The 13,360-nt window shown below is 41.5% G+C and overlaps 1 protein-coding gene across 1 annotated transcript in view; it reads left to right on the forward strand.

Annotated features, from left to right (window-relative positions):
- Nucleotides 1-10,819, forward strand: part of EPB41L5 (erythrocyte membrane protein band 4.1 like 5) — a 166,094-nt gene extending 155,275 nt beyond the window's left edge. The window contains exons 23-25 of the mRNA XM_068967362.1: nucleotides 3,176-3,217; nucleotides 3,582-3,703; nucleotides 10,753-10,819. Of these exons, the coding sequence (XP_068823463.1) occupies nucleotides 3,176-3,217; nucleotides 3,582-3,703; nucleotides 10,753-10,819 (231 nt within the window). The remainder of the gene's footprint in view (nucleotides 1-3,175; nucleotides 3,218-3,581; nucleotides 3,704-10,752) is intronic.
- The last annotated feature ends 2,541 nt before the right edge of the window (nucleotides 10,820-13,360 follow it).

Here is a 13,360-nt window from a genome sequence, read left to right on the forward strand (position 1 = left end):
TTTCATGAATTTATATTTCAGTAACCACGTAGCATTGCTTTTCTATACTAAGTTTTGCCAACTTGAATCTGTGTGTCATTACATAACCACATGTTAACTGTGAACCTATTTGTAACTAAAGTGAAAGTCCCTCAGTTGTGTCTGACTCTTTGCAACCCCATGGACTGTAACCTACCAGGCTTCTCTATCCATGGAATTCTCCAGGCAAGAATATTGGAATGGGTAGCCATTCCCTTCTCCAGGGATCTTCCCAACCCAGGGATTGAACCCGGGTCTGCCACATTGCAGGTGGATTCTTTAATTATCTGAGCTACTAGTGAAGCCCAAGAATACTGAAGTGGGCAGCCTATCCCTCCTTCAGGGGATCCTGCCAACCCAGGAATCGAACCAGGGTCTCCTACATTAGAGGAGGGTTCTTTACCAGCTGAGCTACCAGAGAAGCTCTTTTTGTAACATCATCCTATGAAACAGCATGAGAGGAACATGTGGGGGTAAACCAGCTTCTAAAGAGTTCAGACAGTAAAGAATTTTAATTGAAAAATAAAACATTTATAGAAAGATGGAATCATAAGAATGGTTGACATTAAACACATTGATCTTTATTTGAGTTTGGGAGATACTGTGTTAAGTACTGTGTGTGCATGCTAAGCCATGCCCAACTGTGAGCATGACACAAATAAAAAACAGTCCCTTCCCTCCAGAGACATGGAGACTAGTTGGGATGGAAGGTACACAGAAGCCTCATTTAGTGCCTAATGACTCATGTACTGGGACTGCTGTGACATCACTTGAAGGCTTGGAAGTACAGGTGGTACTCAGGTGTGTGTGTGCACATCACTGGAGAGTGTAAAAAAAGCACAGATCACTGGTCTCCAACCTCAGAGTTTCTGACATGGTGTGTGTGGGGTGGAGCCTGAGAAGCTGCATTTCTGACCGCTCCCAGGGGTTCAGATGTGGGCCAGGAACCACCAGCTGATATCAATAAACAGAGACTTTACCAGATGCACAAACAGAAAATATAAGGGATGTTGGCAGTATTGGGCCACAATAATCGTTTAACCAGATAAAAGAGGTAACTTCTAAGACTAATAAAAGATAGCCTGAAGCTGAAGAAGGAATCCTTGGGGCCCACCTCAGAACACTGACTGTGTGACTATGCTTTCTCGCAGGTGGGTGGGTGATACAGTGATGAAAATGAATTTCATTAAAAGCATTTTCTATCACTAGTATATTTTTACTTCCCTGCAAATTGAAATGTTCTCTGTTTTAAATAAAAACATAGAATATGATGCATTTTAGATTCTGCATATAAGCTTTCCTATAATTTATAGTTATTAGAACTGTAATACTCTTCTACTAAATTGAGCTTTTTAAGTGATTTTGATATGTGATGAGGCCAGTCCAGCATCATTATGCTGATATTTTGCTGTTTTTGATTGTTCTTTCAGATGGTTTTTAGAATAACTTTGTCAAGTTTCACTCCCTTGAAAGCCTTTGAAGTTTTAATTATGACTGTATTAAATCCATAAATTAACTTGAGGAAAGAACTGATATGTTTGTGATTATCTTCTTGGCCAAGAGTATAATGTTTTTCTCATCCAAGATTTCCTGTTTCTCCTAAAAGTTATGTAGTTATAGTCTCCCCAATATAGATTTTTTTGTTTTCCTATTTTTGTTGTTTCCAGACCCTTTATGGTTTTTTTGCTAGTAAGATTTTTTACCCATTAAAGAATTTAGGACTTAACAGAGAATAGTCTGTAATGTCCTCTACTAGTCTTCTCTGTTCTTTGTTAGGTTAAGTCCTAAATGCTTTATCGTTTTGTTGATGTTGTGAATGGTATTTAATTTTTTACTATTGAATTTGTAAGTTGATTTTGTGTTTAGGAAACTTGCTGAGTTATTTTCAGTAGTCATTCTGCTGATTCTCTCAAATATTCTGTCAGTTTTGGGGGTGTGTTTAGTATCTCTGTCTGCAGTTATTGGTTAATCCATTTCTTAACCTATTGTTGGGTCTTTCAATTTTGTGTATATTTTGAAGATAGATGCATGTTTGTTGATTGTAATTATACTTTCTTGAGCTCCTTTTAACACTTTATAGCGCCCTTCTTTGTCCCTTTTTTCCTCTCTTTATTTCCCTTTTGATTGATAAAAATCTGACTACGTAGCTTGAAGTTTGAATTGCCTTAAATCGAATTTTCTATTAATTTATTTTCAGTTATTTTGGACTTGTTTAAGTGGACCTGTTGTAAACAGCATTTTGTTGGATCTTGTTTTTTATTTAGATCTTATTCGAAAGTCTGTATGCTTTGATTGAGTTTAAATCCACTTATATTTACTGTAATTATTGTTATTATAGGACTTCTTTCTGCCAAACCATTTTTTGTTTACTTTTACTGTACTTCTTTTCTCTCTTTTATTTTCTATGGTTAAAAGTTCATTTCTTAATATTGGTGGGAAAGTCATATTTTATATATTTTAAAAATATTTATTTTTTATTAATTTGGCTGTGCCTTGTCTTAGTTGTGGCATGCGGGATCTAGTTTCCTGACCAGGCATAGAACCTGGGCCCCTTGCATTAGAAGCATAGAGTCTTAGCCACTGGACCACCAAAGGAAGTCCCTTTATTTTGTGTTTTTATTCTTTTGGCAGTTACCTAAATTACTAAGACCTGGACTTATATTAATTTTTTCTTATCAGAATGTCACCAGTGCAAGGGCCAGTCTGAGTTTCCATAAAACAGGGAGAGTTGGGAGTTCATTAGATGACTTTTCTACACAAAAAAGTGAGATCTAGAAAGACCGTAACAAAGGCCCTATGAGTCAGTAGTATGGGTGTTTTACTCTGTGTGCTGCATGCATAATTAGAAAATGGACTGTGTAGAGACAGGTTTGTTTTCTGTGTACTTTCTTTTTTGCTGTTTCATTTGAATTAGTCACAGGCCCCTGTTCAAGAAGGCTGTGATTATTTGTAATGAACTGAAATGAAATTTCAGAAAGTAGATGTTAAATGGAACGCTAGGATTGGGGAAATCCTAGTGAATGACCTGAAAGCAGTAGCAGCATTTGGATTCCACCCCCACCCACGCATTTGACAGCAGAAGAAAGCATTATGAGTGTAATTATAAAAACTCAGTCTTCCCTAAAAATAAATACATGTGTATGCATGTTTTTTTCAGGTGTCTTCAACATCAGTGATCACACCCCGTTGGATTGTGCCAGTAAGTTAATGATATTTAGAATTTTTCTTTCTGTTCCCCTTTCAGAATGAGGCCTGAAGCAGTACCAGGTTCTTACTTTTCCTTGAAAACCTGGGGTCATCATCAAAGCTCTTTTAATTAAAGTTACTGGCTTCAAACTAGTGATTTAACTTTTCTGTTTGTAAATGTGTAAGGGTGCTAACAAAAATAAAAATAAAAATCTGATGTGAAGGATGGTAAAAGGAAACAAAAAAACCAAAATAACTGTGATCATAAACATCCTCCCCATTACCATAATTATTGGAGAAGATGGCTTGGAGCTGAAGTGCTGGTTGTCAGGGAGGTGTGATCACCTCCTCTCAGATGTGTTGTGTGTCTTTCTCAGCAGAGCACTGTCCTTCCTAATGGGCTTGCGGGAAATGAGTTTTCCCTGACTGGGAAGGAAGGGCTGGGCAGCAGAGAGCTCATCTCTCCCCCAGCGCCATTCTTGGTGGACGCCGTGACCAGGTGAGGAATTATTTCTCAGTTGCACTTCTTAGGCATCTATTAAGAGGAAAGAAGTAATAAAATTAATTGTATTTAAAGCAATAATGTCCATTCTTTAACCAAACTTAATTGAAACTGAATAAATCTCTTCCTCTGTTAATTAGAGTAGTGTTTTTTCTTTTTTCTTGTCAGTAGCAATTTTCTACAAAATTATGGAGTAGACCTTATTTTTTTTAATTGGAAGTCTTTATTAGATAAAGATGTTAATAGGTCTATCTTTAAAAGTTTATATTTCTTTGAAAATTGATTTATGTCTTTTCCTATCATGCTTTACTGTTATGTTGTCCATCAATACAGAGGAAGAGGTGCAGATAAGGGTAGGACAGGGGATTCCCAAGGTGAGGGCTCTGGTGTAGCTTTCACTGAAGCCTGCTTGTTGCAAGCTCATTTTAGCATATTGCTTGCCACAAACAGAAACTGAACTCAGAAGAGCTTTTATTCAGCATGTAATTCTTCAGCTTTTGTTAGGAGCAAGGCTGTGCCTGTTTTGCAAAAGATTTTGCCTTCATTTCTTACCTCTGACTTTTTCATGGGTGTGTTTGCTGTTTCTCACATCTTCCTGGTGTTGAGAATGCAGATAAATTGTAGTAGATGCTTTAGAGAAAAAAAAAAAAACCCTAAGTATAAAGGAAAAGTTAACTAGAGATGGTTAATTTGAGAGAAATTCATAGTTCATTTTAAAATTGTTGTCTTACCTCTGTAGTTTTCAGTATAATTGTTTACTCAACAAATATTGATTGAATATTAGGTACCAGGCATACTTCTAACTGGCATTGAAGAGAGCTGTGAACAGGATGGATGTGGGACCTGTTTCCCTAATTTGTATGACTAGTAGTACCCACTGTTAAAGTAGAGATTACCTGCAGAAAGCCAGGTAATAATTCTCTGTAATGGAGTTTACACAGTAAAATGTGAGTGCTTATAGATTTCCAAATGTTAAGTCACAGATGACATCAGGGCCTTGTCTCCATTCCTTCCCAAAGCAAATAATCATAAAGGAGTTAGATTAAAAATAACAGATAGTACACCTGAAGCTAGTATAATATGTTAGGATCTTAATGAGGAAAACATGACAGTAAATCAGTGAAACACCAGAGTCCAGAAGCAAACCCACACAACTACAGTTCCCTGATTTATGAAAAATGATGGTGCAGTGCTGAAGGGAAACAGTGGTCTCTCAGTCAGTCAGCCTGACAAGTTAAATATCCTTGTGGGAAAAAATTAATCTTGACCCAACCTCATACTGCACACCAAAATCTATTGTAAGTGCACTGAAAATCTGAAATGTCCATAAATAAAGGTTTTAGCAAAAAATATAAGTACATATCCTTGGGGCCTTGAAATAAGCAAAGATTTTTTTTTCTTTTATTTATTTATTTTTAAAATTTTATTCTTACTTTATTTTACTTTACAATACTGTATTGGTTTTGCCATACATTGACATGAATCCACCACGGGTGTATACAAGCTCCCAATCCTGAATGCCCCTCCCACCTCCCACCCCATATCATCTCTCTGGATCATCCCTGTGCACCAGCCCCAAGCATCCTGTATCTTGTATCGAACATAGATTGGCACTTCCTTTCTTACATGATAGTATACATGTTTCAATGCCGTTCTCCCAAATTATCCCACCCTTTCCCTCTTGATCACAGTCCAAAAGTCTGTTCAATACATCTGTGTCTCTTTTGCTGTCTCGCATACAGGGTCATCATTACCATCTTTCTAAATTCCTTATATATGTGTCAGTATACTGTATTGGTGTTTTTCTTTCTGGCTTACTTCACTCTGTATAATCGGCTCCAGTTTCATCCATCTCATCAGAACTGATTCAAATGTATTCTTTTTAATGGCTGAGTAATACTCCATTGTGTATATGTACCACAGCTTTCTTATCCATTCATCTGCTGATGGGCATCTAGGTTGTTTCCATGTCCTGGCTATTATAAACAGTGCTGCAATGAACATTGGGTTACATGTGTCTCTTTCAATTCTGGTTTCCTCAGTGTGTATGCCCAGCAGTGGGATTGCTGGGTCATAAGGCAGTTCTATTTGCAATTTTTTAAGGAATCTCCACACTGTTTTCCATAGTGGCTGTACTAGTTTGCATTCCCACCAACAGTGTAAGAGGGTTCCCTTTTCTCCACATCCTCTCCAGCATTTATTGCTTGTAGACTTTTGGATCGCAGCCATTCTGACTGGTGTGAAGTGGTACCTCATTGTGGTCTTGATTTGCATTTCTCTGATAATGAGTGATGTTGAGCATCTTTTCATGTGTTTGTTAGCCATCCGTATGTCTTCTTTGGAGAAATGCCTGAAATAAGCAGATTTTTTAAACAAGTCATAAAATGCTTGTACTCATTCAGGAAAAATTGACAACTTGGATGGTATCAAAAAAGCTTTTATTTATCAACAGATACAATTTCAAGCACTCAAAAAAGAACCCACACAGTAGAGAAGACAGCTGCCACTTCCCCCTCTCTCTGACTGTCTCTCTCACAAATGACTGATCCAGAATATATAAAGAGCTCTTGTGAATCAACAAGAAAAATGCAGCTCAATAGAAAAATTGGCAAAAGAGTTGAAAAGCAGTTCACAAGAAGGATATCCAGATGGCCAATAAATCATTAGATAATGTACATCTTGACAAGTCATTAAGAAATACAAATTCAAGCCACTGTGATACCACTCCATACACCTAAAATGGCTCAAGTGAAAGAGATGTAATACCAAGTAGAGATGAAGTCATAGGGCAACAGAAACTCTAAATTTAAATAACTGTGTTGCACATAGATTTGGCAGTATCTACAAAAGCTGAAAATACTTTTATGTGCATACTCAATAGAAATACAAATATACATCCATTAAAGGTATGTACAAAAATGTTTATAGCAACTGTATTAATCATAGTCAAAATTGAAAACTTAAAAAAAACCCCATTAGCAGTCAACTAGATAAATACTAGACTAGAGCAGTGAAAACTAACAAACTAACTGTGGCAGAGAAGCACTGATGCGTTGCTTATACTGAGTTATGTTAAGTATTTATTGTGTGTAACAGATTGCCACACATTTAGCAACTTGAAACAGCTCAGGTTTCTGTAACCTCATCCCTGTGGGTCAGGAGTCTGGATACAACTTAGCTGTGTCCTCTGCTGTAGAGACTCTCCCAAGTGCCAGTCGGGGAGTTGACCAGAGCTGGGCTCTCAGCTAAAGGATCAGGTGGAGGAGGCTCTGCTGACAGGATTCAGTTCCTGAGGGGCTGCAGGCCAAGGGCCTCCATTTTTAGCTGACTTGAAGCCAAAGGCTGCCCTCGGGACTTGCCGTGGAGCCTTTCTTACAGCAGAGCCAGCAAACCAGGAAGGCACTGGGACACTTGCCCGCCACCCAGAAGTCCCCATCTGTACTGTAAACCCAGGGGTGAGAACCAGTTACTTTTGCTCCAGTCTGTTGGTTAAATCACGGGGCCTGCAGCGCTCAGGGGAGGAAGTCACGTAAGAGTGCCAGGAAGTTTGGGTCACTGGGGGTCGTCTTATAGTGTCTGTACCACAATAATGGTGAGCAAGGTAAAGTCCAGAAAGAGGCCCAGCTCTCGAGGAACCAAGCAGTGATTCCTCTCGAGGTAGCTAGTTTCAGAGCCCTAGTGACGTTCTGTTTCCTGATCTGTGTGCTGAAGATACAGGTGTGGCTAGTGTATGAAACTACACTACAAATATTCTTCAAACTCCTGCTGCTTTGTGCACTTCAGCATGTGAATGTTACAGTTAGTAACGTGTTCAAAAGAATGGTGCTGGCGTTGCATCTTGCGCTATGTAAATCTTATTTTAAAGGCTTAGGAGAGGAGACAACGGCAGTGGAGAGAACGAGTAAGTTTGGGGAGCAGTGAAATGACAGAGGAGTGGTAAATCGATTGACAGAGAGGAGAAAACTGAGGTCTAAGCCTGAAATGGGGAGGGAATGGAAACAGGAAAAGTAGGAAGCTCTGAGGCAAGTCTCAGGAGGTAGAGGGACCAAATATCATGAAGATGGTCCAGGTGGAGCTGAGAACCTGAGAGTTGGTGGAAAGCATCTAGACCCATTTAGAGCTCCCCCTCCCCACGCTGCTGACACTGCCCTGATTCTGGAGGCTTACCTCTGGAGGAGCTGAGCAGGCGAGGCCCTGGATTTGGGGACCCTGTTGGGAGGAAGGCCCCGAAGAGCTGAATACAGAGGTTAACTCAGTGCCTGCATGCCAAGGTGTGAAACCCCCAATTGTTGTTCAGTTTCCAGCTTCCAGAATGCTGTGGGTCACATGTAAAAGTCTCAGATGAGAACTTGCTTCAGAGGCTTATACTCTAGAGAACCTGACTGACTCAGAGAGACTGATACTTGTGGATCCCAGGAAATCTGCCTAATAATTCGTCTTGGAAGCCTGTAGTTAATGGGTTTTGCCCACACATACAGTTTCCAGACAGCATTCCAGTGCTTCATGCTCAAGTGTGAACAGACTGCCTACCTCTTAAATATGAAGAGAGCCAAAGATTATCAGGTATGTGAGGAAAGACCAAAGCAGTTCAGCTTGAAAAGGCAACAAGGAGGAAATAAAGGAATGTGAGTATCAAAAATTTTGTGAAATGATAGTGTGAGAAAGAAGACACTGTATTCACCCAACAATAGCAGGAGATTAAAAAAGAAGAGGAACAGGAAAGAAGAAAGTATTCCCAGAAATTATTAACCAAGTTAAAAATAAGATCCAAAGAATGCATGGAAGATAAGATTCAGGAAATCTCCAAAAGAGTAGAATAAAGAGCTGGAGACTGGGACAGAAGAGAAAATTCGAGGATTGGTCTAGGAAGTCCAATATGTGAGTCACTGGAGAGCCGGAAGAAAGAAACAGAGTAAATAAAAGTGACAAAAGATATAAAAAAGAACCAAGATTTTTCCAGAACATAAGTACTTGAGTTTTAGATTAAAGGAGTTCAGTCGGTATCCAGTAACACAGTGAAAATAGAAGACACCACGGAACATGATGAGACTTCAGAATATCAAATTTAAGAGAGGATGTAGGTCTTCAGAGAGGGCAGGAGAAGAGTACTTAAAAAGGACTGGTAATCAGACGATAGCAGACTTTACTGAAGCTAGGAGATAATAAATAGAGCAGTGCCTCCAGAATCTGGAGAAGAATCGTTTCCATCTTGTATTTTATACCCAAACTATCAATGCAGTGTGAGATTAAAATGACATTTTCAGGAGTTCCCTTGTGGTTCAGTGGTTAGGCCTCAGTGCTTTCACTGCCAGGGCCTGAGTTCAGTCCCTGGTCAGGGAACTAAGCTCTCCCACATGCCACATGACATAACCAAAAAAAAAAGAAGAAGAAGAAATTTAAAAACATAGAATTCCTCTAAAATATATGCTTCTAAGGTGGCTTTTGTCAGGAAGCTACTTAACCGGAGGGAGGATGTGTTCCATCAAAGTAGAGTGATTATAATTGGCTATACCCCAATACAAAATACAAAGTTTAAAATTTGAAAATAAATAGAAGGTTTAAAAAAAAGAAAACCAGGATGACTATCCCAGAAGGAAACCATGGGACCCAGGAAACAGGTGCAGGAATTTACCAGGAGGAAAGTGAGGCAGGCCTAGAAGGGATCCTGTGCAGATTTGAAGAGGACGTAGCATTCCAGGAAGGATGTTGCCAAGGGAAAATGACAAAACACAGAATTGCCCACCCCTAAATTGCCCACCCCTAAATTAAGGAAAAATCCCATGAGAACAGAACCATGGTGTGTTTGCAAGGTTAAGGATAAATTGTTAGAAACCAAGTATTGGACACTGAGCAAGCAGTTACGGTGAAAAACAAGGCAGTTACTCAGTCCAGGGAAAACGGATTACCTAAGGGAGGAAATACAACACACTTATTAGACTGAGCTGTGAAAATGTCTATGTAATCATAGCAAGCATTGAATGTTAACATGATCACAATTGTTCCAAAACTGTGTTGAAAAGATAGGAAGGGAGGACCTTGGGGCAGAGTGTCATTGTGGAACCACATGCCTCAGGGCAGTCAGGATGCCATAGATAGCAGCACCAGAGGGCAGCTTAGAGCGCAGGCACTGGGCTGCCCTGAGTCTCTGGTTCAGGGAGCCTGAAGCAGGGCCTGAGAACTTGTATTTATGACAAGTTCTAGGGACCACACTTTGAGAAGCTGAGATCCAAAACATGAAGGGAAACACCAGGAGAAACCAGTTGGCAGTGTTGTCTCTGTTGGGTAGAAATGGAGAAGGGGGTTCAAGTGACTGCTGACTGCTTTTTCATTTATATGACTTGCTAGTGCTTCTGACATTAATCTCTGTCCTTGCTACTTTGATATTGTTTTCAGTTTTTGTGAAACTGAAGTAGGTGCTGTTACATCTCTGCACCTCCATCCATGCTCTTCACCTCAGGCAGAGCCCATGCACTTTAAAAAAAAAATTTATTTATTGGCTGTACCACATAGCAAGAAGGATCTTAGTTCCCCAGCCAGGAGTTAAACCTGTATCCCCTGCATTGGAAGTGCAGAGTTTTAATCACTGGACCCCCAGGGAAGTCCCAAAGACCAAGTACTTTTACTCTTCCTTTAGCTCCATCAAGCAGAGGAGGTGTCCCGGAGCTGAGACCCGGCTGCGGGCACTGGGCCGTGAGCACAGGACCCCCTTCCCTGCTGCTTCCTTAGCATATGGCCATCCTGCTCACCACATTGTCCATGTCGTCTGTGTTCTAGTAATAGCCCTGACTCAGCACAAAACTAGGTGTCTGTTCAGTGTATTTTATTCAAGGAAGTAGGGGAAATCAGTGTCTTTTAGAGTCCATTTCAAGATGAAAAAAGCATTGGTTATCTAGAAAATGACCTCGTGTGAAACTGCTGATTTAGGTTTACAAGGCACTTCCCCTTGCTCTATGGGGCACTGGTGGGGAGATGCATGTTGCTTTCTTGTGGGAGGGTTGTCTTTTCATTTTCCAAAAACTGAATAACACATTCTTTCTTCCTGTCAGCTCTGCTCCAGCCTCAGCTGGAGAAGCCGCCTTGAAGCAGAAGTGTTTGCTGACGACTGAGCTCTGAGGGATGGCCGCTCTGTGCTGTGACCCAAGGCCGGGCCCCCAGCCGTCCATCCCAGAGTCCACTTCTGCTGGAGCCAGTTCTGCACTAGTGGGTGAAAAGCTCACCTGGTTTAGACTTCAGTTCCGTGAAAAAGCAGCTACATTTCCGTCCAACTGGAAGGGCTAATTACACTACACTTTTGCCCAAGTGACGCAATACAGTCTTTCCCTGATTCTGTTGAAGTTGTGAATTCCTAACGGTGGGAATGCCTTTCTCTGTGGTTTCCTCCAAGCTCTTGGCTCCACCTAGTGGATGTGACTATTCACAACGCCCCCTTGGGTGGGCTGTCCCTAGTGGTCATCATCGGCCTGGCAAAGGTTACTTCTCTCGCTGGTATCAGGGTGAGTGTCCTTGAATGCTTGCTAGAGAAATTGTACCTTTCTGTGCATTGCCTGGAAATCGGGGATTTAGATAGATTAATGACTACTAAAGAGAAGTTTTTAGAATACAGAGGACTTTCAGATGCTTCCCATACTTTTGACTTTTTGCTGGACTGGCTGTCTTAACACTTCAAGTTTACATCGAGGTAAGATAGACCTTGAGAAGAACTACAGAAAAGTCAGTTGCCTGGCATGTGCTTTCAGCCCAGCCTCCCTTCAGGAAGCATGTCTACATGGCCCTCACACACCTGTCACTTTTTGGTCTGGAAGGGGTGGGGAGGGTTGCAGAGACCCTGAGGCATTTCCTCCAGGCACCCCCACTTCTTCCTGGGCCACATGGGGCTGAAGGCCATGTTGACTCGGGGACTGAAGGAGAGCACAGTAGTTTCTGGGCACCTCTTTGAATAAAGGCTCTATTTCTTTTTAATGTAAGCTGAATAAACTTAGGTTTTGTAAACTGAAGGAAAAAATACCAGGATAGAAATAGGGAATTGGGTTAGGTGGATTCACATCTGAAACTAAATGCAGGTATTGAGAGAATGTTAGGGTTTTGTGTTAGTTTAAAGGGGTTCTTTCTAATTTCCTCATTACTTTCCGTCTGTACAGAAAGTTCTGGTTGTTAAGGTGTTACGTGCTCATTATAGAAAATAGAGAAAAGAATTTCAACACCCAGAAAAATACTGTTTTAGCTTTAAAACTTTGGAATGTGTAAAGTAAACTTCATTTGCCGTGGGGAATGAGGGTGATCTGGAAACCGTGTTGGGAAGTTAATCCCTGTTATCAAGGGCTGATGTTAAAGTATACCTCCTGGAATTTGGTTATGGTTTCCTGCCCCGCAGAAACCAGAACTTAATTGAGTGTTAATGTCTGTTCTCCATAAAAAAACATGATGCTTAAAACTCCTTGGTCTAGACTGTCGTGGGTTCCCTGTAACATGGTGAGCTCAGGCAGTCACACGTGTCTGCCTGGAGAGGGTTTTCTTCCTGTGCTGTTCCCGGGACCTGTAGAGGCTGGAAACTACTTCGCACCAAACAGTTTTGCTGAAGGAAAGGGAGCTGGCCCTTCTTGTTGGCTACCTCCTGGGGCCCTTAGGCTGAGATTGTGGACTTGACCCAGGACATGCCGGACTGGATATTGTGTTTTCAGCACACTGACGACCCTGCAGGTAGAACATTAAGGTTGTGTTTCTGGTCTCTGAGACATTTTCTGGATTTTGGAACTAGTTTGTTGAAAATATTCCATTACCTTTGTGTCTTCTGGTACTGAGGAGACTTTGTTAAAATGCATTCGAATCTCAAGCTAAAAGGAAATTTTGTTTCAGGTCCTGACAAAGAGTGGTAAATATGGAAATTGATATGGATTAGCCCTGACAGAAAAGATGCCTGTCAAGTATACATCTCCTTTGCTGTCTGCCATCCCCAGGCAACTGTAAGGCTCACCCTGCTCTGCTCACCTGAGCCTGGGGCGTGGGGCAGGGGGGTAAGGGGAGGAGCAGCAGGTGTGAGTCAGTGAGGATGCTGGCAGAGAGCCGAGTGTGTGGGGAGTCTGGATGGACCAGTGGGCAGGTGGTTATATTGAATTGGGCGGGGGGCAGTGGGGATCCTGCTGAGGTGGCCCTGCTGACTGCTGGCCCTCAGGAACAGTTCCTGATGATGGAAGATCTTCGCATCCTCCTGTGCATTGGAACCAGCCCATCAACTGAGTGCGGCTCTGAAGTGATGTGCTGCTGACTGGTCGCGTGGGAAGCTTTGCTATATCTAGAGTCTCCTCGGCATTAGTCCTGTGTAGCTGCAGAGAGTACTGGCCGTGTCTCACACCGTCAGGAGTTAAGGAACACGTGTCTGGAAAGAGCAGGAATGACAGTGTGTGGGAGCACGGTTGGCACCCCTGCATTGGAGGGTGCTTGGAGAGGGTTCATAGCTGAGCTGATAGACCTGTTTGGCGGAAGTAACAGAAGCCTGCTTGAACCAGAGGCTCAGTTCTGTGTCACTTTCTTTCCAGTTTTCACTCTGGTGACTCCCTAGGAGCTAGGATGATGGTGCTTGTGGCTCTGAGCAGGTTTAGTGGGCTCAGGGTGGGTGGGTGGAAGCTATTTTTTTGGTCCTCTTGCCATTGCCTGGTT

Source organism: Capricornis sumatraensis, chromosome 3 (assembly GCF_032405125.1).
Source record: "Capricornis sumatraensis isolate serow.1 chromosome 3, serow.2, whole genome shotgun sequence".
Taxonomy (NCBI): Eukaryota; Metazoa; Chordata; class Mammalia; order Artiodactyla; family Bovidae; genus Capricornis; species Capricornis sumatraensis.